We start from the raw sequence: 26324 nt of genomic DNA, 5'->3' as shown, positions 1-26324 counted from the left end.
GTAGTAGAAAATAAAAAACTGTGAAATGTTACTTTATTATCTAAAGGAACTTCCCCAGTGTTAGCTTACCTTGAACATGCTGGACAATCAACAACAATCACTGGACAAGAGAAGGGCTGCGGTTTCACCAGATTCAAAACATTGGAAGACATGAGAACTTCACAAGACTTTATAAAACAACCTTTCTGTCAGCTACAGGATCACTTAATGTTAAACAAGGCTGTGTTCTCCTGTAATGGGTAAGTTAAGATGAATCCGTTTTAGAAGTGAAACTGCAAGTAGAAAGAACCACTTCCCGTGGGCTATTCCTCAGTTAAGCCATGTCTCAGTCTGGGGAAATGTGCCTTTCTTACTTTCTCACAGTAGTAGTACATTTCTTTGTCAGATTTAAAATCAACATGTATAGTACGCTTTCATGTCAAATCACGCAGGCCTGATGGCATCTTGCTGATGTGTGCGTCCCACAGGGAATTCCAAAACATTTAGTCCTTAACAGAGTTTTTCCCAGGGAGCAGATTCCCATGCCGGCATCAGTCCACAAGCATAGGGAAAAGTCGAAACCCTCAATGACTTACTCCGGCACACATCCAGAACTCCATGTCCTAGGGGTCAACTCCAAACAGAACGATAAAAGCACAACGGAAGAAGACAAACAGTAACTCAAACAGCTACATACAGATCCCCTTCTCTGGGGAAATTATATCCAGAATATCCTCAAAAACAATGGGGGAAAAAACAGAACAGAACAGGTCTCGATCCAAACTTCTGCTATTTTAAATCCAAGTCCAGTCTGATTAGAGATCCAGGGGGAAGAGGAGGAGTCTGTTTAGAGATCCAGGGGGAAGAGGAGGAGTCTGTTTAGAGATCCAGGGGGAAGAGGAGGAGAGTCATTATGGGCCTGAGTTGGTCCTTTCTAAGGGAGGGAGTGTGTCCCCTCTACTCTGGTCTGTGTGTCCGGTGGCTCCAGGGCGGTGTGTGTTTTGTGTGTGTGGGTGTGTGTTAATTTCCTGCCTGGATGTGCTTCTGGGCTGCAGGCTACTCGGGAACACATGGTCAGTCCCAGTCCTTCCATATTATTCCCTTCCCCCCTGCTCCCTGCTCTCCAGCCCCCCTCCTCCCAACTGCCCCCTGCAGGGCATCCCACCCCCACCGCCCCTCTCTGTCTGTCATCAACTGACATGCGGGAGCACACAGACACCATGTTCACACACACACTTTAATATCTCCTCGAGGCAGTCGTGCTTGTGTTATTGACTGTATGTTTGTTTATTCCATGTGTAACTGTGTTGTTGTTTGTGTCGCACTGCTTTTCTTTATCTTGGCCAGGTCGCAGTTGTAAATGAGAACTTGTTCTCAACTAGCTTACCTGGTTAAATAAAGGTGAAATAAAAAACAATAAAATAATTGCCCAACTTTTCCTTCTGCACTAAAGCACAGTCACCTAATGTAGGACAAACTGCTGCCAACAAGCAGATTCAGCTACACACCAAGAGTTTTCAATGCTTATTGTTTCCATTTGTGTAAACCTCAGTGCTTCAAATCCAATATATGCAGTGCCATCTAGAATGACTAAAGCCTTGTTCACACTGGCAGCTTGAAGTCTTAATTAATAGACAAAAAAGCACATGGAATAGGATATTTCAAGCCACATTTCAAACTACCTTCATAGGGCGATTGAAATTATTGATTACTGGCAATAAGATTTGTCTGAACAGTAAAATCTGATTGATTTGTTTTTTAGACTGTTAATGACTGTGTATCCCTGTACATCAATTCAGTACTTACTGGTACCCTACATTCCTCGTTATTTTTCAATTTTTTTCCTATCATATCCATTTCCCCCCCTCTGCGTTGTTGGGAAGGGCCCGTAACTAAGCCTTTCACTGTTAGTCTACAGCTGTTGTTAACAAAGCATGTGATAAATCAAATTTGATTTGGCATACATTGTTGCATGCTAGTTTGACAGTTTGACAGTTTGACAAGAACATGTGGTAGCTAACTAGCTGGGTGAATGTGCTAGCAAACTAAACAGTTAACTAGCTAGCTAGTTGACATCACCTTATCCTTTGAGGCTTTAAAAAAAAAGGGTTCTTACTAAATCAAATTGTATTTGTCACATTAGCCAAAATACAACTAGCGTAGACCTTACTGTCAAATGCTTACTTACAAGCCCTTAACCAACAATGCAGTTAAGAAAAGAAAAGTGTTAAAATATTTACTAAAATAAACTGAAGTAAAAAGTGTATTATAATTCTTATTATTATTAAGGAAAATCTAAAAAATAACAGTAGCGAAGTTATATACAGGGGTTACCGGTACAGAGTCAATGTGCGGGTGCACCGGTTAGTCAAGGTAATATGTACATGTGGGTAGAGGTAAAGTGACTACGATTCCAAACATTCAAAGCAACTAGGAAACGTCCATAGCAGGCATTGTTGTCATCTTTGTTCGCTATACAACAACTTCTGAGTGACAGGAAGCACGAGCACCACCAATCAGCCTACAGTCGTGGCCAAAGGTTTTGAGAATGACACATTAATTTCCACAAAGTTTGCTGCTTCAGTGTCTTTAGATACTTTTGTCAGATGTTACTATGGAATACTGGAATACAGTACTGGAATACTGCTAAATGACTTAAATGTACTGAAGTATAATTACAAGTATTTCATAAGTGTCAAAGGCTTTTATTGACAATTACATGAAGTTGATTCAAAGAGTCAATATTTGCAATGTTGACCCTTTTTCAAGACCTCTGCAATCCGCCCTGGCATGCTGCCAATTAACTTCTGGGCCACATCCTGACTCATGGCAGCCCATTCTTGCATAATCAATGCTTGGAGTTTGTCAGAATTTGTGGGGTTTTGTTTGTTCACCCGCCTCTTGAGGATTGACCACAAGTTCTCAATGGGATTAAGGTCTGGGGAGTTTCCTGGCCATGGACCCAAAATATCGATGTTTTGTTCCCCGAGCCACTTAGTTATCACTTTTGCCTTATGGCAAGGTGCTCCATCATGCTGGAAAAGGCATTGTTCGTCACCAAACTGTTCCTGGATGGTTGGGAGAAGTTGCTCTCAGGGGATGTGTTGGTACCATTCTTTATTCATGGCTGTGTTCTTAGGAAAAAATTGTGAGTGAGCCCACTCCCTTGGCTGAGAAGCAACCCCACACATGGTCTCGGGAAGCTTTACTGTTGGCATGACACAGGACTGATGGTAGCGCTCACCTTGTCTTCTGCGGACAAGCTTTTTCCCGGATGCAATCGGAAAGGGGATTCATCAGAGAAAATGACTTTACCCCAGTCCTCAGCAGTCCAATCCCTGTACCTTTTGCAGAATATCAGTCTGTCCCTGATGTTTTTCCTGGAGAGAAGTCGCTTCTTTGCTGCCCTTCTTGACACCAGGCCATCCTCCCTAAGTCTTCGCCTCAATGCTTCGCCGCGTGCAGATGCACTCACACCTGCCTGCTGCCATTCCTGAGCAAGCTCTGTACTGGTGGTGCCCCGATCCCGCAGCTGAATCAACTTTAGGAGGCGGTCCTGGYGCTTGCTGGACTTTCTTGTGCGCCCTGAAGCCTTCTTCACAACAATTGAACCGCTCTCCTTGAAGTTCTTGATGATCCGATAAATGGTTGATTTATGTGCAATCTTACTGGCAGCAATATCCTTGCCTGTGAAGCCCGTTTTGTGCAAAGCAATGATGATGGCATGTGTTTCCTTGCAGGTAACCATGTTTGACAGAGGAAGAACAATGATTCCAAGCACCACCCTTCCCTTTGAAGCTTCCAGTCTGTTATTCGAACTCAATCAGCATGACAGAGTGATCTCCAGGCTTGTCCTCTTCAACACTCACACCTGTGTTAACGAGAGAATCACTGACATGTCAGCTGGTCCTTTTGTGGCAGGGCTGAAATACAGTGGAAATGTTTTTTGGGGGATTCAGTTCATTTGCATGGCGAAGAGGGATTTTGCAATTAATTGCAGTTCATCTGATCACTTCATAACATTCTGGAGTATATGCAAATTGCCATCATACAAACTGAGGCAGCAGACTGAAAATCAACATTTTTGTCATTCTCAAATCTTTTGGCCACGACTGTACACCACTGCATACACATCCGCCATTACCATGATAACTATTGTAGCCATGTCAGCAAATTACTAAAGTCTGAACACACGTGGTTACTTGTATCTTGCTGTTTGGACAGCAGTTTTCAAAAACGGATTTGAAAAACTTAATTTGAACATTAAGCCCTGCAGTGTAAACATGGCTTAATTGTCTGTAGGCAGGGCGCTCTTGGAAATATTAATAATTTGGATGGCACTAGCCTAAAATGGGGTAGAGGAAGTGGTTCTATGTGCAAATTCTCTTTCAAAACACTTTGTCTTGAGCTCACAAAACTAATTGGTTCAGGATTGTGTTTTATGGCTGGGCAGGACAAAGTAGGAGTGAGGGTGTGTTGGAGAGACCAACTGATGCAGGCAGACAAAAAACAATAAGCGGTGAGAATGGGCCTGGCTGGTGTGCCTGTGTCCAAGACATCTGCAGTCAATCAGCAACACACACACACACACACACACACACCTCATTATTGGCAGCTGCAGTTATTATAGTCACGTGTTGCTGGAGGAATCTCACACCCGCCTCAAAGCTGCACTCCATCAAACAGACATGATCCCTACTTAAGTGTGTTAAAATGACTGAGCAGCTGTTAGAATTGCTCTATTATACACCTTTCAAAACAATACGTTTTCCCGACAACTTTAGTATCCCGCCAACTCTTTCTTTTATATATGAAAGGTATTGCTGGTGACAAACCACACTCAGTGAGGCTGGAACCAAGTCCTGGTGCAGCCTGTGTCAGCCAATGGGAGATGCTGCCGCCAGTAAGATGTGCCTGCCAGTGGGGCCACAATATTGACACCTTGATAAAAATGACAGTATCGATGAATAATGTATGTCTTGTATACAGTCATTGTATATACGTCTTGTATCAAGGTAGTCATATGCCATAGATGTGGAGTCCTTTAGGAGAGGCAATTGATGTGCGTTTGTCCATATATCGGGGGTGGGCGACTCATTCACACATATTTCATCATGCTTTGGCATGACAGTATCTGGGATGAGTTGGGGGGTTGGGAGAGGAGGAGGGTAGTCAAAGAAGTGGCTAACTCCATGTAGTGTTTTCCTTTCATACTATTAAACAAAGCCAGTCAATAAACTCCTACAGCCCCTTTAGTCTATGTCAGGGGTAGGCAACCCTTACCCCGAACAGTGCCCACAGGATGCTTGTTTTCTAAAACAAGGCAACAAACACCTTGACCAATGAGCTAATTTGATCAATTTATTGATTACTAGAATCAACACACTTGGTCTTCCAGGCGTCCCTCTTTACATCAAAAAACATGGAGTTGCCTAACCCTGGTTCTACATTATTGAGCAGAAGACTAATGATAATTCTAATGTAGTAGAAAATAAAAACTGTGAAATGTTACTTTCCATTATCTTAAGAAACTTCCCCATGTATCTTACCTTGAACATGCTGGACAATCCAACAACAAGCACTGGACAAGAGAAGGCCTGCGGTTTCAACCAGATTCAAAACATTGGAAGACATGAGAATTCACAAGACTTTAATAACAACCTTTCTGTCATGCCTACAGGATCACTAATGTAACAAGCTGGGTTCCCTGTAATGGGTAAGTTCAAGATGAATCCGTTTAGAAGGTGAAACTGCAATAGAAGAACCACTTCCCGTGGCTATTCCTCGTTAAGCATCTGTCTCAGTCTGGGATGTCCTTTCTTACTTTTCACAGTAGTAGTACATTTTCCTTTGCAGATTTAAAAATCAACAATGTATAGTACGCTTCATGTCAAATCAGCGCAGCTTGATGGCATCTTGCCTGATGTGTGCGTCCACAGGGAATTCCAAAAACATTTAGTCCTTAAACAGAGTTTTTTCCCAGGGAGCAGTTCCCCAGCCGGCATCAGTCACCATCCAAGCATATGGAGAAGTCGAAACCCTCAATGACTTACTCCGGCACACATCCAGAACTCCATGTTCCTAGGGTCAACTCCAAAAGAACGATAAAAGCCAACGGACAGAAAGACCAACAGTAACTCAACCTACACTTTACAGATCCCCTTCTCTGGGGAATTTATTCCAGTAATATCCTCAAAAACAGAATGGGGGAGAAAACGAAACAGCACGGTCTCGATCAAGACTTCTGCTTATTTTAAATCCAGTCCAGTCTGATTAGAGATCCAGGGGAAGAGGGCGAGTCTGTTTAGAATCCAGGGAAAGAGGAGGAGTGTTTTAGAGAATCCAGGAGGGAGAGGAGGAGAGTCATTATGGGCCTGAGTTGGTCTTTCTAAGGGAGGAGTGTGTCCCTTACTCTGGTCTGTGTGTCCGGTGGCTTCGAGGGGTCGTGTGTTTTTGTGTGTGTGGTGTGGTTAATTTCCCTGCTGGATTGCTTCTGGGCTGCAGGCTACTCGGAGACACATGGTCAGTCCCAGTCCTTCATTATTATTCCTTCCCCCCTGCTCCTGCTTCTCCAGCCCCCCTCCTCACAACTGCCCCTGCAGGGCATCCCCACCCCCACCGCCCCTCTCTGTCTCTGTATCACTGACATGCGGGACAACAGACACCATGTCACACACACACTTTAATATCTCCTCGATGGCAGTTCGTGCTTGTGTTATTGACTGTTATGTGTTGTTATTCCATGTGTAACTTGTTGTTGTTTGTGTGACTGCTTTCTTAATCTTGGCAGGTTCGCTTGTAATGAGAACTTCGATCTTCAACTAGCTTACCTGGTTAAATAAAGGTGAAATTAAAAAACAATAAAATAATTGCCCAACTTTTCCTTCTGCACTAAAGCACAGTCAACCTTAATGTAGAACAAAACTGCTGCAGATCAAGCAGATTTCAGCTACAGCACCAGAGTTTTCAATGCTTATTGTTTCCATTGTTGTAACCTAGTGCTTCAAATCCAATATATGCAGTGCCATCTAGAATGACTAAAGCTTGTTACACTGGCAGCTGAAGTCTTAATAATAGCAAAAAAGCAGCATGTGGAATGGATATTTCAAGCCACATTTCAAAACTACCTTCCAGAGGGCGATTGAAATTATGAATTACTGGCAATAAATTTGTCTGAAACAGTAAAATCTGATTGATTTTTTTTAGACTGTTAATAGACTGTGATCCCTGTACATCAACTCAGTACTTACTTGGACCCTACATTCCTCGTTATTTTTTCAATTTTTTCCTATCATATGCATATTCCCCCTCTGGCGTTGTTGGGAAGGCCCGTAATAACCCTTTCATGTTTATCTACAGTGTTGTTAACAGCATGTGATAAATCAAAATTTGATTTGGCATACATTGTTGCGATGCGTAGTTACAGTTTGAAGTTTGACAAGAACATTGTGGTAGCTGAACTAGCTGGGTTAATGTGCTACAAACTAAACAGATTACTGCTAGCTAGTTGACATCACCTTATTCCTTTGAGGCTTTAAAAAAAAAGGGTTCTCTACTAAATCAAATTTGTATTTGTCACATAGCACAATAATACAACTCGCGTAGACCTTACTGTCAAATGCTTACTTACAAAAGCCCTTAAACCAACAATGCAGTTAAGAAAAGAAACACGTGTTAAATATTTACTAAAATAAACTGAAGTAAAAAGTGTATTATAATTCTTATTATTATTAAGAAAATCTAAAAAATAACAGTAGCGAAGTTATATACAGGGGTTACCGTACAGAGTTCAATGTTCACCCGGACAGCTGATGAAACTGGGTTTGAACAAACAAAGACTTTCTGCACAAACTGTCAGAAACTGTCTCAGGGAAGCCCATTTGCGTGCTCGGCATCTTCAACAGGGTCTTGACCGGACTGCTGTTTGGCATTGTAACCGACTTCAGTGAGCAAATGCTCACCTTCGATGGCCACTGGCACGCTGGAGAAGTGTGCTCTTCACGGATGAATMCCGGTTTCAACTGTACAGGGTAGATGGCGTCGTAGGGGTGAGCTGTTTGCTGATGTCAACATTTTGAACAGAGTGCCCCATGGTGGCGGTGGGTTATGGTATGTATGGGCAGGCATAAGCTATGGAAAACGAACAGCGACTTTAAAACGTGGCACCGTCATAGAATGCCACCTTTCCAACAAGTCACTTCGTCAAATTTCTGCCCTGCTAGAGCTGCYCATCAACTGTAAGTGCTGTTATTGAGAAGTGGAAACCAGGAGCAACAATGGCTCAGTCGCGAAGTGGTAGGCCACACAAGCTCACAGAACGGGACTGCCGAGTGCTGAAGCGCGTAGCACATATAAATAGTCTGTGCTCATTTGCAACACTCACTACCAAGGTACAAACTAACTCTGGAAGCAACGTAAGCACAAGAACTGTTCGTCAGGAGCTTCATGAAATGGGTTTCAATGGCCGAGCAGTCGCACACAAGCCCAAGACCACCATRCGCAATGCCAAGCATCGGCTTGAGTGGTGTAAAGCTCGCCGCCATTGGACTCTGGAGCAGTGGAAACGCGTTCACCTTCTGGCAGTCCGACGGACAAATCTGGGTTTGGCGGATGCCAGGAGAACAATACCTGCCCCAATGCATAGTGCCAACTGTACAGTTTGGTGTTGGAGGAATAATGGTCTAGGGCTGATTTTCATGGTTCAAGCTAGGGCCCTTAGTTCCAGTGAAGGGAAATCTTAACGCTACAGTATACAGTGACATTCTAGAAGATTCTGTGCGTCCAACTTTGTGGCAACAGTTTGGAAAAGGCCCTTTCCCATTTCAGCATAACAACGCCCCTGTGCACAAAGCGAGGTCCATACAGAAATGGTTTGTCGACATCGGTGTGGAAGAACTTGACTGGCCTGCACAGAGCCCTGACCTCAACCCTATTAACACCTTTGGGCTGAATTGTAACGCTGACTGTGAGCCAGGCCTAATTGCCCAACATCAGTGCCCAACCTCACTAATGCTCGTGRCTGAATGGAAGCAAGACCCTGCAGCAAATGTTACCACATCTAGTGGAAAGCCTTCCCAGAAGAGTGGGGGCTTTTATAGCARCAAAAGGGGGGTCCAACTTCATATTAATGCCCATGATTTTGGAAGATGTTCGACAAGCAGGTGTCCAAATACTTTTGGTCATGCAGTGAATCTGTGACCAGCAGATGCATATCTGCATTCCCAGTGAAATCTATAGATTAGCTCGGGCCTAATGCATTTATTTCAATTGACTGATTTCCTTACATGAACTCTAAATCAGTAAAATCTTTTAACTTGTTGCGTTTATTTTTGTTCAGTTTAATTCAACCCAATGAGAATTGGGAGATGAGGGATCCCTTTGTTTCAGCTTTCCATCTACTAATAGAATCGTCTTCACACATTTTTATATTTTGTCACTTAATTTCTTCATCTTCACGGCGGTGTCACATCTCAATCAATAGCACAATCCATCTAAAATCAGAGAGGAAGCAGAATGCGCCAAAAATACCCGTGCTCCAATTAACAGTGAGAAAGTGAGAGATTCAGTGCTTTCAATTATGAGATGTGGTGAGCAGGGAGAGGGCCCAAATCTGTAACTCCTATTCTTCTAACTTGCGTCCCAAATGGTACCCTATTCCCTTTATACTGCACTGCTTTTCACCTGGGCCCATAGCGTACCCTATTCCCATAGGGCTCTAGTCAAAAGTAGTACACTATATAGGAAATAGGGTACCATTTGGGAYGCATTCCTACTCTCCCAGACCAAAGAGAGAGAGCCATATTCATTCTATCAATTCTTTAATCATGGATGGTTTCACACAACGAAACCAGCACATGTTTCTGGTCCAATGAAAGAAAGTGCGTCTTCATTTAGTGTTCGGCGATAAAGAACGTTCAAACGCTTAAATTCCTGAGAATGGAACCCACCACCCTACAAAGGGAACCATTACGTAAACATTTGTATATATCAAAGCTCATGCGTCAATTCATTGTACCGGGTCTGGTATCTTGACGTCGTCGACACGGGCAGTGTGTGACCACAACTTCCACTGCTGCGACAGGCCTATGTCCCAAAATCATGGTCAAAGCAGAGAGCCTGGGGCACTACTTAGGGACTATTCTAGTCACAGGTACTTGTTCCTGGAAAAGGGAACAGTGCATTAAACATAGAAGTGAATTTCCATTTTCCTCCAGAATACTGATGCATCTCTCGCTCTCAGCGAGGGAGTAAGTCTGCTGTGAGAGCAGGACGTTAGCCTTGCTTTGACAACTCTCTCCACACTCYAGTGAGGCTGGGACCAGCCTGGTGCAGCCTGTCAGCCAATGGGAGATGCTGCCTGCCAGTGAGATGCTGCCTGCCAGTGGGGCCCGAAATTATTGACACCCTTGATAAAAATGACAGTATCATGAATAATGTATTGTCATTGTATACAGTCATTGTATATACAGTCATTGTATCAAGGTAGTCAATGCATAGACTGTGGAGTCCTTTAGGAGAGGCATTGTGTGCGTTTGTCCATATAGGGGGGGTGGGCGACTCTTGCACACATGATTTCATCTGCTTTGGCATGTACAGTATCTGGGATGAGTGGGGGGGTTGGAGAGGAGGAGGGTAGTCAAGAGAAGTTGGCTAACCTCCATGTAGTGTTTTCCTTTCATACTATTAAACAAGCCAGTCAATTAAACTCCTACAGCCCCTTTAGTCTATGTCAGGGGTAGGCAACCCTGTACCCCGAGTGCCACAGGATGTTGTTCTAACAAGGCACAACACCTGACCAACTGAGCTAATTGATCAATTTATTGATTACCTAAATTCAACACACCTGGTCTTCCAGGTCCCTTTTACATCAAAAACATGGAGGTTGCCTAACCCTGGTCTACATTATTGAGCAGGAATACTAATGATATTCTAATGTAGTAGAAAATAAAAAACTGTGAAATGTTACTTTATTATCTAAAGGAACTTCCCCAGTGTTAGCTTACCTTGAACATGCTGGACAATCAACAACAATCACTGGACAAGAGAAGGGCTGCGGTTTCACCAGATTCAAAACATTGGAAGACATGAGAACTTCACAAGACTTTATAAAACAACCTTTCTGTCAGCTACAGGATCACTTAATGTTAAACAAGGCTGTGTTCTCCTGTAATGGGTAAGTTAAGATGAATCCGTTTTAGAAGTGAAACTGCAAGTAGAAAGAACCACTTCCCGTGGGCTATTCCTCAGTTAAGCCATGTCTCAGTCTGGGGAAATGTGCCTTTCTTACTTTCTCACAGTAGTAGTACATTTCTTTGTCAGATTTAAAATCAACATGTATAGTACGCTTTCATGTCAAATCACGCAGGCCTGATGGCATCTTGCTGATGTGTGCGTCCCACAGGGAATTCCAAAACATTTAGTCCTTAACAGAGTTTTTCCCAGGGAGCAGATTCCCATGCCGGCATCAGTCCACAAGCATAGGGAAAAGTCGAAACCCTCAATGACTTACTCCGGCACACATCCAGAACTCCATGTCCTAGGGGTCAACTCCAAACAGAACGATAAAAGCACAACGGAAGAAGACAAACAGTAACTCAAACAGCTACATACAGATCCCCTTCTCTGGGGAAATTATATCCAGAATATCCTCAAAAACAATGGGGGAAAAAACAGAACAGAACAGGTCTCGATCCAAACTTCTGCTATTTTAAATCCAAGTCCAGTCTGATTAGAGATCCAGGGGGAAGAGGAGGAGTCTGTTTAGAGATCCAGGGGGAAGAGGAGGAGTCTGTTTAGAGATCCAGGGGGAAGAGGAGGAGAGTCATTATGGGCCTGAGTTGGTCCTTTCTAAGGGAGGGAGTGTGTCCCCTCTACTCTGGTCTGTGTGTCCGGTGGCTCCAGGGCGGTGTGTGTTTTGTGTGTGTGGGTGTGTGTTAATTTCCTGCCTGGATGTGCTTCTGGGCTGCAGGCTACTCGGGAACACATGGTCAGTCCCAGTCCTTCCATATTATTCCCTTCCCCCCTGCTCCCTGCTCTCCAGCCCCCCTCCTCCCAACTGCCCCCTGCAGGGCATCCCACCCCCACCGCCCCTCTCTGTCTGTCATCAACTGACATGCGGGAGCACACAGACACCATGTTCACACACACACTTTAATATCTCCTCGAGGCAGTCGTGCTTGTGTTATTGACTGTATGTTTGTTTATTCCATGTGTAACTGTGTTGTTGTTTGTGTCGCACTGCTTTTCTTTATCTTGGCCAGGTCGCAGTTGTAAATGAGAACTTGTTCTCAACTAGCTTACCTGGTTAAATAAAGGTGAAATAAAAAACAATAAAATAATTGCCCAACTTTTCCTTCTGCACTAAAGCACAGTCACCTAATGTAGGACAAACTGCTGCCAACAAGCAGATTCAGCTACACACCAAGAGTTTTCAATGCTTATTGTTTCCATTTGTGTAAACCTCAGTGCTTCAAATCCAATATATGCAGTGCCATCTAGAATGACTAAAGCCTTGTTCACACTGGCAGCTTGAAGTCTTAATTAATAGACAAAAAAGCACATGGAATAGGATATTTCAAGCCACATTTCAAACTACCTTCATAGGGCGATTGAAATTATTGATTACTGGCAATAAGATTTGTCTGAACAGTAAAATCTGATTGATTTGTTTTTTAGACTGTTAATGACTGTGTATCCCTGTACATCAATTCAGTACTTACTGGTACCCTACATTCCTCGTTATTTTTCAATTTTTTTCCTATCATATCCATTTCCCCCCCTCTGCGTTGTTGGGAAGGGCCCGTAACTAAGCCTTTCACTGTTAGTCTACAGCTGTTGTTAACAAAGCATGTGATAAATCAAATTTGATTTGGCATACATTGTTGCATGCTAGTTTGACAGTTTGACAGTTTGACAAGAACATGTGGTAGCTAACTAGCTGGGTGAATGTGCTAGCAAACTAAACAGTTAACTAGCTAGCTAGTTGACATCACCTTATCCTTTGAGGCTTTAAAAAAAAAGGGTTCTTACTAAATCAAATTGTATTTGTCACATTAGCCAAAATACAACTAGCGTAGACCTTACTGTCAAATGCTTACTTACAAGCCCTTAACCAACAATGCAGTTAAGAAAAGAAAAGTGTTAAAATATTTACTAAAATAAACTGAAGTAAAAAGTGTATTATAATTCTTATTATTATTAAGGAAAATCTAAAAAATAACAGTAGCGAAGTTATATACAGGGGTTACCGGTACAGAGTCAATGTGCGGGTGCACCGGTTAGTCAAGGTAATATGTACATGTGGGTAGAGGTAAAGTGACTACGATTCCAAACATTCAAAGCAACTAGGAAACGTCCATAGCAGGCATTGTTGTCATCTTTGTTCGCTATACAACAACTTCTGAGTGACAGGAAGCACGAGCACCACCAATCAGCCTACAGTCGTGGCCAAAGGTTTTGAGAATGACACATTAATTTCCACAAAGTTTGCTGCTTCAGTGTCTTTAGATACTTTTGTCAGATGTTACTATGGAATACTGGAATACAGTACTGGAATACTGCTAAATGACTTAAATGTACTGAAGTATAATTACAAGTATTTCATAAGTGTCAAAGGCTTTTATTGACAATTACATGAAGTTGATTCAAAGAGTCAATATTTGCAATGTTGACCCTTTTTCAAGACCTCTGCAATCCGCCCTGGCATGCTGCCAATTAACTTCTGGGCCACATCCTGACTCATGGCAGCCCATTCTTGCATAATCAATGCTTGGAGTTTGTCAGAATTTGTGGGGTTTTGTTTGTTCACCCGCCTCTTGAGGATTGACCACAAGTTCTCAATGGGATTAAGGTCTGGGGAGTTTCCTGGCCATGGACCCAAAATATCGATGTTTTGTTCCCCGAGCCACTTAGTTATCACTTTTGCCTTATGGCAAGGTGCTCCATCATGCTGGAAAAGGCATTGTTCGTCACCAAACTGTTCCTGGATGGTTGGGAGAAGTTGCTCTCAGGGGATGTGTTGGTACCATTCTTTATTCATGGCTGTGTTCTTAGGAAAAAATTGTGAGTGAGCCCACTCCCTTGGCTGAGAAGCAACCCCACACATGGTCTCGGGAAGCTTTACTGTTGGCATGACACAGGACTGATGGTAGCGCTCACCTTGTCTTCTGCGGACAAGCTTTTTCCCGGATGCAATCGGAAAGGGGATTCATCAGAGAAAATGACTTTACCCCAGTCCTCAGCAGTCCAATCCCTGTACCTTTTGCAGAATATCAGTCTGTCCCTGATGTTTTTCCTGGAGAGAAGTCGCTTCTTTGCTGCCCTTCTTGACACCAGGCCATCCTCCCTAAGTCTTCGCCTCAATGCTTCGCCGCGTGCAGATGCACTCACACCTGCCTGCTGCCATTCCTGAGCAAGCTCTGTACTGGTGGTGCCCCGATCCCGCAGCTGAATCAACTTTAGGAGGCGGTCCTGGYGCTTGCTGGACTTTCTTGTGCGCCCTGAAGCCTTCTTCACAACAATTGAACCGCTCTCCTTGAAGTTCTTGATGATCCGATAAATGGTTGATTTATGTGCAATCTTACTGGCAGCAATATCCTTGCCTGTGAAGCCCGTTTTGTGCAAAGCAATGATGATGGCATGTGTTTCCTTGCAGGTAACCATGTTTGACAGAGGAAGAACAATGATTCCAAGCACCACCCTTCCCTTTGAAGCTTCCAGTCTGTTATTCGAACTCAATCAGCATGACAGAGTGATCTCCAGGCTTGTCCTCTTCAACACTCACACCTGTGTTAACGAGAGAATCACTGACATGTCAGCTGGTCCTTTTGTGGCAGGGCTGAAATACAGTGGAAATGTTTTTTGGGGGATTCAGTTCATTTGCATGGCGAAGAGGGATTTTGCAATTAATTGCAGTTCATCTGATCACTTCATAACATTCTGGAGTATATGCAAATTGCCATCATACAAACTGAGGCAGCAGACTGAAAATCAACATTTTTGTCATTCTCAAATCTTTTGGCCACGACTGTACACCACTGCATACACATCCGCCATTACCATGATAACTATTGTAGCCATGTCAGCAAATTACTAAAGTCTGAACACACGTGGTTACTTGTATCTTGCTGTTTGGACAGCAGTTTTCAAAAACGGATTTGAAAAACTTAATTTGAACATTAAGCCCTGCAGTGTAAACATGGCTTAATTGTCTGTAGGCAGGGCGCTCTTGGAAATATTAATAATTTGGATGGCACTAGCCTAAAATGGGGTAGAGGAAGTGGTTCTATGTGCAAATTCTCTTTCAAAACACTTTGTCTTGAGCTCACAAAACTAATTGGTTCAGGATTGTGTTTTATGGCTGGGCAGGACAAAGTAGGAGTGAGGGTGTGTTGGAGAGACCAACTGATGCAGGCAGACAAAAAACAATAAGCGGTGAGAATGGGCCTGGCTGGTGTGCCTGTGTCCAAGACATCTGCAGTCAATCAGCAACACACACACACACACACACACACACCTCATTATTGGCAGCTGCAGTTATTATAGTCACGTGTTGCTGGAGGAATCTCACACCCGCCTCAAAGCTGCACTCCATCAAACAGACATGATCCCTACTTAAGTGTGTTAAAATGACTGAGCAGCTGTTAGAATTGCTCTATTATACACCTTTCAAAACAATACGTTTTCCCGACAACTTTAGTATCCCGCCAACTCTTTCTTTTATATATGAAAGGTATTGCTGGTGACAAAGCCTCTATTTAAAAAAAATGTATTTCACCTTTATTTAACCATTTACAACTGCGACCTGGCCAAGATAAAGCAAAGCAGTGCGATAAAAACAAGAGTAACATGGGATAAACAAACATACAGTCAATAACACAATAGTTTAATCAGTATAGTGTGTGCAAATGAAGTAAGGCGATAAATAGGCCATAGTGGCGAAGTAATTACAATTTAGCAAATTACACTAGAGTGATAGATGTGCAAKTAGAAATACTGGTGGGCAAAAGAGCAGAAAAACATATGTGGATGAGGTAGGTAGTTGGTTGGATGGGCTATTTACAGATGGGCTGTAAATAAAGTTAGTGAGGGAGATATGAGTCTCCAACTTCAGCGATTTTAGCAATTCGTTCCAGTCATTGGCAGCAGAGAACTGGAAGGAAAGGTGGCCAAAGGATATGTTGGCTTTGGGGATGATCAGTGAAATATACCTGTTGGAGCGCATGCTACGGGTGGGTGTTGCTATGGTGACCAGTGAGCTGAGATAAGGCGGAGCTTTACCTAGCAAAGACTTATTTCCACCAACCGACCTAGTCATGATTGCGGTAAAGTTCTGCCTACGGCTTAGTATGAAATGTAGCCATAATGCTGATTTTGTTAAACTGAATCTCCGTCTGTACATTTGGTTAATAAGGAGGTGGTATAGCTTGTCTATTAGTTTGCTAATCTGTCACTGATCAGAAACATTTAGCTTGCAATAATGGAGTCTAAATCAAGTGTGGGCCAATTTATTTAGTCTAAATCAAATGTAGGCCAATTATTTTGCTAAATCGTGTAATGGAGACTCCAAAAGCCTGCGGAGGTTGTGAAGTATGAACACGAGACTGGCATGCTTTTGAAAATATAGATTGCTATTTTCTATCAGTATCATGATGAAGATACTCTCAACGTAAGACCCCACGCCTGCTCCCTAACAAAGTGGAGTGAGGGTAGGAAAGAGATGAAACGTGGATAAGAAAAAGCATGGGCTTGCCTTGGGCTGTTTCAAAATAAAACTTTTTTATATGACAGCGGTTCCACACGCTGCTATTTTATTCTGTTATATTTAATTACATTCTTACTACAAAATATATATGTGTGTTGACTGATCGGGGTAGGTGTGTCTTGTCTGTTTATTAACTAAATAATAAACTATTGATTTCATTCATTTGGATTTAACATAATTCAACTCAAAATATGCCAATCTATTGTTTGAAAAATACATTTTAAAAAGTATTGATGTTTCTTAGGACCTATCTAAACAAATGAATAATGGATTTCTTTTTGATGGTGTATATTCAATGGTTTTATTCAAATAAATCCACATCTGCAAACCACTACCACTCATAACCGGCATGTGCACGGGATGTATAAAAAGGGTATTCAGGCAAGAATGGGCCTGTTTGTAAGGGGGTCAACTCATAAACATTGCCCAAATGTTTCATATTTTATAGGTTGAACACAGTAAATCCTATGTAAAAGTAGTATTACAGGCACTTCATCACAGGCTCTCTTCTTATCAAAGCCAACACAGATCTGAAGCACACTGCTGCTGCAAGATAGGAGGCACACCTCCAGAGCTGAATATATCACACTACCAGCCTCTCTGGATGCGTCCCAAATGGCAACTCATTTCCTTTTATAGTGCACTACTTTTGACCAGAGGCATATGGAACCTGGTCAAAAGTAGTGCATTATATAGGGAAYAGGGTGCCATTTGGGACGCATCCGCCCTCTCCTTATCTGTATCCCTCCCAGTCTGTCAGAAGAGCAAGGTTGGGTAGGTTACTTTCTAAATGTAATCCGTTAGTTACTAGTTACCTGTCCAAAATTGTAATCAGTAATGTTACTTTTGGATTACCCCAACTCAGTAATGTAATCTGATTAGTTTCAGTTAAAGAGGCAAAAATGTATACAAAAATGTATATTACCAATTGAATGACATCTATTTCAGGATAAATTTGAGTTCACATAGCTGGCCATAAATGGATGTTGCATTTTATTTTATGGGTTGGTTATGTAGGCTTCTTCTAACCCATTGCTTTCTCCTACAGATAATACGATAAGACTATATCTTTACATTAAAAACCAAAGTCTGTCAGATTTCCAGTCATTCCACATAATATCCCTTGATCTTCTTTAATAGGACTTCGAAATATGGATAAATAGATTAGCCCAATAATTTTACCAGAGTATAACCCAAAAACTAAGGACTTATTAGCCTACTCTGTTGTTTATGATTTTCTTGTCATGGAGGACTGATTCGGCTAATTGCTTCGATTTGAAAAATAAATGCTGCTCTCACGGAATGGCATGCTTTGAGCACTACCGAAAAGTGCTATTTGCGTGTGAAAAATGAATGTGATATACAAAATTTTCTTTAGGCCCATTGTTTACGTTTGTGTGCAAGCTTGAGTCCGTTAGGCCTATGGACAATAAAAAAAAGAAAAGAAAAAAATCTGCAATAAAAGCTCCACTCGTTGTCTTCTTAAATTATACTAGTTTGACAGTATCGAGCACAAAAACTTTCCTGAACCAACACTTGCACTTGACCCCCCCCCTTCTAGCTCTGACTTTGCTGATAACTACTTTGGAGGAAAAGTGTACTTACTATGCCTATGAAATGTGGTTGTCCCACCTAGCTATCTTAAGATGAATGCACTAACTGTAAGTCACTCTGGATAAGAGCATCTGCTAAATGACTAACATGTAAATGTAGTACCACAGAGGAGTTTAAAAAGGAAGGAACTCCCTCAAACTTTTATTCCATAGGCTAGGAACCCCACTATGCAGCTGTTGCAGGAGCACAAAAACAATGATTGATAGGCAGCTTAAACTTCAATTCAACCATCAGTATCACCCGTAGGCTACACTACTGCTGTCATCCTTACCTCCAAGCGTTTATTCAAGTTGGATAATCTTTGGATGCCGACAGCAGTCGCACCATGGGGAGACCTAGCTTGGACTGTAGCCTACAAAAGCCTATTCCTGCGATCCATCAAACACATTTGGTGTGTCATCATAGTGATCTCTGACTTGTTGTCAGACTCACTCAGGTGGAAAAACTAGAATTTTTCAATGCTGATTTGAATGTCATTGAGAAAWCAAAGGTGTCAAATAATGTTCTCAAACATCCTTTGTGACTTTAAATGTAATCCTAGAAGTAATCATCTAGTTTAAAAAGTATTTGTTTTTGCTGGTAACGTAACGGATTACATTATTTATTTATTTACAATCAGTTACATGTAATCCTTTACTACCCAACCCTGGTGAAGGGCTGCGTGCTGATAAATGGAACATAGATGTAACCTACCAGCATCTGGCCAAGTACATGTGGTCCTTGAGGATAACTGAACCGGACAGGAGGGTGTACCAGCATGTGGAGATGCTGTCTGGGCTGTAGACGGAGACAAGATAACAAGGGACATTGTGTTAGTCTACATAGTGCTGTTTATGGACACKTCTGCATGGTGACATCACATGCATCGTACTTTAAAAAGGAAGGACCRGAGTTTTTCCTCGCCATGTGATCTARCCAGGAAAAACTATGGGCCCTACAAMCGAGTCTTGAATGTTGCTTGAGGTGGTACAGGGTATCTGCAGGTTCCATCAAGTTGAATTTAATACTTTTTTAATGCCACTTAATACCAATTTTGAGGTCTGCGTGTGCGCCACAAACCTCCTAATATTCCCATGAKTCTTCACGCCGTCACTAATAGAAAAAGTGAGTAGGCTTCTAATGACATTCACAGTGCTTAAATAAAGAAGTGCAATAGACTACTGAAATGGTATTCAACTTGTTTCATCTAAGCAGGAATGCATGATTCAAGACATGTCGATGTCCACCGCAACCTAATACAGCAATTGTTATATTTTACTGTTAAAATAGGACTCAATATTTTTTGTTAAATAGAGATTAATTTGCCAACATCTTTACGTGCACTAATATATTTGGTGCTAATTCACCAGCTGGGTAAGTGGAAATTCAAAACACATTAGCTAAATCACTACCTCCAAATACATTTTTCACAGGACGTAGCCATGTTTTCATCTAACAGTAACCTCATTATTAATGTCCTAAAAAAACATTGCCGTCATAGCCGAATACCCAATGAGGCCGATGTGCTCGCAGAGGACAACGCTCATTTCGTACGCTCTGTATCGCAAATGCATATCAATATCTTGGTTGTAAAATAAGACGGCTGAGAAACAAAACATACCTGCACAAAGCTGAGAACATCCTCTCTTCAACTGTGACAAGTATTACACAGGATAGCTGTGTTTATCTTWTAGCTAAAAAGCAGAATTGCTTGACCAAATCATTTAATAGCTAAATACACTGAACAAAAATATAAACGCAACATGTAAATTGTTGGTCCCATGTTTCATGAGCTGAAATAAAAGATCCTAGAAATTTTCCATACGAACAAAACGCTCAACTCACAAAAATTGTGCACAATTGTTTTTTTTAATACATATTCTAAAAACCTGTTTGAGCTTTGTCATTATTGGGTAGTGTGTGTAGATTGAGGGGGGGAAAACTATTTAAATCAATTTTAGAATAAGACTAACGTAACAAAATGTGGAAAGAGTGAAGGGGTCTGAATACTTTCCGAATGCACTGTACATGGGTTGCATGGAGGTTCACATGGTTAAGTAGCATTAGTGTTTCATGAGGAATCCTGATTGTTTTCAAAGGCTGTTTAATACCTCCAGGTAGGTACTATAATGTCTATGTTCTCTGTGCCTAATTGGACCAGGCAGATTGATTCCGACGGTGTCTGAGCATGGTACTGAGTGGGGAAAGGGTGTGTGTGTAAGCATGGGGAGATTTTTTTTCCAATCAAAAGTTCAACTACTGAGTTTAATGTGATTCCAATGAAAGGAGTAATACATCAACACAATGTTGGGTATGAAGAGTATGCCTCTCTCCCGCTCCCCCTCTTTCCATAACACAGCTTAACTCTAAGCAGTGGAGCAGAAGAGAGGCCGTTATGACTTTCTTTCAAGACTAAAGAGACGAAAGTCTGCTGTTATGTCCTGAGAAAGTCTGCTGTTATGTCCTGACACGGATCAATTCTTTGAAGTGTGAGGAATCTTTAGTAGTAACAACAATGGTAAAACACAGAGAACACAACAGTTACATGACAAGAAAACCATGCAGCAGACAGAAGAGGAAAACAGTGCTCTGTAAGAGAAGCCAAGCAGATGTTTAGGGTTTCGTGTGTGTGTGTGTAACTTACTAGAACAGGATGTGGTTAGCTTCGTGTCTCTCATACCTGGCTGAGGTACTAATTGACCTGCACAACAACAAAACAAGTTTCAGACACGATCAGTTCATACATGATCAGTTTCATACATTATTAGAAGACGTTATCAGTTTAGACCTTACCAGTTCATACATTATCACAACCAGACTGACAGCTCTCATATCTGAATGTTGGTGATGTGGAATGGTTGTGGTGAATGTCAGGGCCAGTCTCAGAGGTGTATGACGGCATGGCCTGGCCTACACACCGGCTCCAGTGTGTGTTAGTCATCTCTGTCCTATGTATGTACAGGAGATTGTACAGGAAGGGCCATGTGGATGACTCAGACACTAGTTGTAGCTCCACCTCCTGTGTCTGTATTCATAAAAAACACATAATAGGAGTGTTGATCTAGAATCAGGTCYACCCCTGTCCATATAGCATAGTCTAATCTCATTCATTWGGTTTTAAAAAGGCCAACCTGATCTTAGATCAGCACTCCTACTCTGAGCTGCTTTATGAATACAGGCCCTGGTGTATGGAGCTTAAGTAGGGTGAGTGGCCGGTGTAATGGATGAACAGGGAGGTGAATCTGACCTGAGCTGGTGCTCCCTGAGGTGGGACAGGACATCCATGTGGTAGAAGTGACAGTAAATAGTGTGCAAGTCCTGGAGGAGACAAGACAACCGGTTCAGACAGACATCTCTCCTCAAACTGAGGCAAGGCAACACAGGTTGGTTTAGAATGTAGGGCAAGCAATTGAAAATGCAGCTCAGGTCTGGTCACTGTGGTTGGTTTACCAAAAGGTCTCCCTAGGGCCTCCCGAGTGGCGCAGCAGTCTAAGACGTTGCTTCGCAGTGCTAGAGGCTTCCCTACAGACCTGGGTACGATCCAGGGCTGTACCACAACCGGCCGTCCCATAGGGCTGCATTCATCGCCCTCTAGCGACACCTTGTGGCAGGCCGTGCACCTGCAGGCTGACCTCAGTCGTCAGGTGGACAGTGTTTGCKCCGACACATTGGTGCGGCTGGCTTCCAGGTTAAGCTGGCGGGTGTTAAGAAGCAGGGTTTGGCGGGTCATGTTTCGGAGGATGCATGACTCCACCTTCGCCTCCCAAGCCCGTTGGGGAGTTGCAGCGATGAGACGATCAAAAAATATAAAAAAAGGTTCTTCCTACTCTAAAGCAGAAACTGTATACTAGTGATGCACCGATGACATTTTTGGCCGATACGAGATATTTTCCTTGCAAAAAAAAAAAAACGATACCGATATTTAAAAATGTTGCGGCCGTCTAGTACAGTTAAATAGTTAACACAGACATAAGGCACTACATTTCAGTGCAAGAGGCATCACTACAGTCCCTGGTTCGAATCCAGGCTGTATCACATCCGGCCGTGATTGGGAGTCCCATAGGGCGGCGCACAACTGGCCCAGCGTCGTCCGGGCCTTCATTGTAAGTAAGAATTTGTTCTTAACAGACTTGGCTAGATAAATAAAGGTTACACACACACACACACACCACAAAGTTATTTTGTTGGATTTACATATGTCCCCATTACCAGTAAAACAACCAAACCCTATTTATTTCACTTACTTGCTGTGCTGTTTATTTGTTCAGTCGTTTCATTCTCAACCAGGATTTCTACGGAATGCTGTTTGTGTCTTTGCGTGYCAAWTTTTTTTTGTGGACTATGCGGTTAGCCTTCAAAATAAAAGTATGGCATAATTCTACTATGTATTCATTTGCATCACTGTCAATGACATACTTTTATTTTGAAGGCAAACCGCAAATTCCACTATTGTGCCGCATCCTTATTGTGGCTAGCTTTACAACACATAACCTTGTCCGGTCAAGCATCACTAGCCAGATGAAGCTACCAGGCTGCTTATAACATTAGCTCCGGGAAACAGGGTTAAGTAGCTGGCTAGCTATTTATTTTCATGAACTGAAGTTCAATTTCAATAGGCTTACAACAAGTGGCAACCTAGCTAATAGCCCGAATTTGGCCTACAGGTGGTTTTATTTGCCCCCCCCCCCAGGTTTTCTGAGCAAAAATATTTAACATTGTAAAAAAGTATTATTTTTTTATTGTTGGACATAAGACTGTAAAAACACCAGGAAATCAGCTCCAAGTAATTTTAATTCAAGAAATCTGTTCCCAACTATTCCCACGCATAGAGAGATGTGATCGTATACAAATGTAAACAAGGTTTGAAATGATTATGTTTTAGCAAACATATGTGTTTGGCCATCTTGCGGTCAATTTGCAGTCTACAAATTATTAGTTATTATGTTCCGTCCCTCCGACCATCCGCGCAAGAAAAAATAAAAATCAGACCGCGGCTGWATCTAGCTGACGATCCCTGCTATAGACTTAATACTCCCAGATATGTATTGAACGACTGTGCAAATGTTTGGGCACACAGGCCCTCAGTCAGGGTTGACCAAAAGTCTGAATCAAACAAACACTGGAGGATTTGTATGGATTAACAGATTACGGTCAAACAACCCTTTTCCACAATACAACACGAGGCAAAAACAAACAAGGCGACACACAGCCATTTTATATCAGAGGAGCACAACACTCTTTAAATACAAGCCTGGCTGGTTATCTACAGAATAAAGGAACCATTCTACATTTGATTGAATCAACTCAGCTCTAAACGAAGCAGACCAAGGGCACGTGCAAACATCTATTTTCATTGAGGAGTTTACTGTAGACCCGTCGTGTAAAAAAACAACACTTCCTATCAAATTAACACTGTTAATCCAGACCAACACAAACACTCACTGACACACAATGTCCTTAACATAGTCATATCAAACACAGCTGTTCAAACATTAAGAGCAGATCGCCTGAAGAATGCATGTGAAAACTTCCATGTAGACATATGGTATGGCAAGACAGAGGAGCTATTGAGCCCATGGGCAACTAGCATTAACAGGTGGAGCACATGCCTCAGTGGCTTCAGGCAAGCGGAAGTRCCCACGCACGTGTACACACACGTGTACCCACGCACGTGTACACACACGCTGATGTGTGTGGCAGCAAAAYAGCAAGTGTTAGTTAGCTGAGACTGCTGAGGGACCAATTCAATATAACATTGAACCTCTGCATTTTGTCTCTGTGGAAATCAGAGGCTATTTGCTAAACCAGTCACAGAATGTGTGAGTGAGTCATGGTGTACTGTATTCAGATCTTGTGTGTGTGGTGTACACTAAAATCATGTCTCAATCAGTAAATGGAGGGATCATGCAGAAAACCTGCTACAAGAGGAAAACCAGGCAATGCTGGAACGGGGAGAAACAAAGGGAGGTGTGTGTGTGTGTGTGTGTGTGTGTGTGTGTGTGTGTGTAGGCCTCGTGGATGTGTGCAGAAGGGTTTAACCATAAGGAACAACAGATTAAAGCCGTGCCAGTCTGGGCTCCTCCTCCTGCTAACACTTCCTCTGAGTTCATCTGAAAACCAGAGGCCAGAACCATCTGACTGTCTGTCTGGCACTCTATACTCCTACTTCAAACAACGGGAAATCACTAAGAACATGTGGAGGGAGTCAACCAGAGTTTTTGTTAGGAGAATGTAGCTACGGACATTTGAGAAATGCACCAAACCCATATGCATTCGGTGCATAAACCTGATTAGGGCGTCCACCCACGGTGTTCATACTGTCAGAAATCACATTTAGATGATGGTAATTCACCTTAACAGAACAGGCAACTGTGTGAGTGGTTCTTACCGAATTCCAACACACACTTTGAAGATGTTAGAATAACTGTCCCCATTTACTTTTCCTCAGCCAACAAGACTAGTAACAACCAACATCATTAGCCTGTCAATCTACTATCCCCCATTGTAACGTGTATCTATTCTATTGGTCAGCTTGTCATTCTGTTAAAGAAACAGATTTTGTCTCTGCTACTCTGAAGCAAGGTAAGACATGCCTCATACTATGAAGTAAAACGTTACGTTTCACCAGGGGTGAAAGTAGATTTCATTTCTTACCGGTACGGGACACACAAGCGCACTCACGCATAAAAAAAATCTAATAAATAGGCCTACAACAAAAATKACAAGGTAGCCTACTCTGCTGACTCTGACAAACAGATCAATAAAAACAATGTAGTCTGGTCCGTATAATCGGCGTATGAAAAGGTGGGACACAAATACAATATGACGTCCATCTAACCTGGGGGAGGAAATTAGTGTTCAAAAACCAACGAAAGTGTCACTGACCCAATGATGACGACAGTGAATATGCACCTCACTGGGGATATGGCCGATGTTCTCCGCTGGTGCCAATAAGATAGGCTACTGTTTTGATTAATTAAGTTAAGCATTTTGATAACCAAAAGACATGCGGTAATGTTAAATAATGGTGTAATAACCTCTTTTTTGGCAGTACTGTGTACACCCACTTTTTATTTTTCCAGGACGCCGTACTGGATCGTACTGCCTTACTTTCAACCCTGGGTTTCACACTTTGCCACTTGAATGGCAGATGGGTATCGCGTTTTAATTCCCTGAAGAGAAAAAAAATTGCTATTTATCGTGGCCATCAAAATTGTTTAACAAATGATTGCATTAACAATTCTTGCATTATGATTGGGATTATAGACGCAAGTTTAACTCCAGCAGCAAGAACAGCTGTAGCAGCAAGAACAGCTGTAGCAGCAACTCTCACACTGTCTGACATATTTCTCACTCAAACTAGGCTCCGTATCTGTTGACTGTGTGTGATAAGAATCATAACATCTAATAAAAATAAACACACGCTATTTATTTTCTTCTCCCGAACAATTGGCCGGTGTCAATTTGATTTAAAATAGGGGTACAACTCAATATAATGAAGGTGTTCATAATGCTTGGTATACTCAGTGTATATACTGTATTCCAGTCATTGAACACAGGTCACTTTAATAAAGTTCACATTCCCTTTTACCCACTTTATATGTACACAAAAATAAACACAACGTGTTGGTCCAATGTTTCATGAACTGAAATAAAAGATCCCAGAAATGTTCCATATGCACAAAAAGCTTACTCTCAAATGTTGTTTACATCCTTGTTAGTGAGCAGAATAATCATTACACAGGAATACATTGTGCTGGGGACAATAACAGGCCACGAAAATGTGCACTTTTGTCACAACACAATGCCATAGATGTCTCAAGTTGAGGGAGCGTGCAATTGGCATACTGACTGCAGGAATGTCCACCAGAGCTTTTGCCAGATCATTGAATGTTCATTTCTCTACCATAAGCCACCTCCAACATTGTTTTAGAGAATCTGGCAGTACGTCCAACCGCCCTCAAAACCGCAGACCACGTATAACCACGCC

At 42.2% G+C, this 26324-nt stretch overlaps 1 protein-coding gene across 1 annotated transcript in view; it reads right to left on the bottom strand.

Annotated features, from left to right (window-relative positions):
• The window catches only part of LOC111950476 (rap guanine nucleotide exchange factor 6), a 209103-nt gene that overhangs the window by 159376 nt on the left and 23403 nt on the right, over nucleotides 1-26324 (bottom strand). Inside the window, exons 2-4 of the mRNA XM_070434292.1 lie at nucleotides 21582-21652; nucleotides 20979-21035; nucleotides 19049-19132 (exon numbers count right to left, since the gene is read on the bottom strand). Coding sequence (XP_070290393.1) covers nucleotides 19049-19132; nucleotides 20979-21035; nucleotides 21582-21652 — 212 coding nt within the window. The remainder of the gene's footprint in view (nucleotides 1-19048; nucleotides 19133-20978; nucleotides 21036-21581; nucleotides 21653-26324) is intronic.

Source organism: Salvelinus sp. IW2-2015, linkage group LG23 (assembly GCF_002910315.2).
Source record: "Salvelinus sp. IW2-2015 linkage group LG23, ASM291031v2, whole genome shotgun sequence".
In the NCBI taxonomy this organism is placed as follows: domain Eukaryota; kingdom Metazoa; phylum Chordata; class Actinopteri; order Salmoniformes; family Salmonidae; genus Salvelinus; species Salvelinus sp. IW2-2015.
The sequence above is the reverse complement of the archived record's forward strand: the minus strand, read 5'-3'. Positions and strand labels throughout refer to the sequence as shown.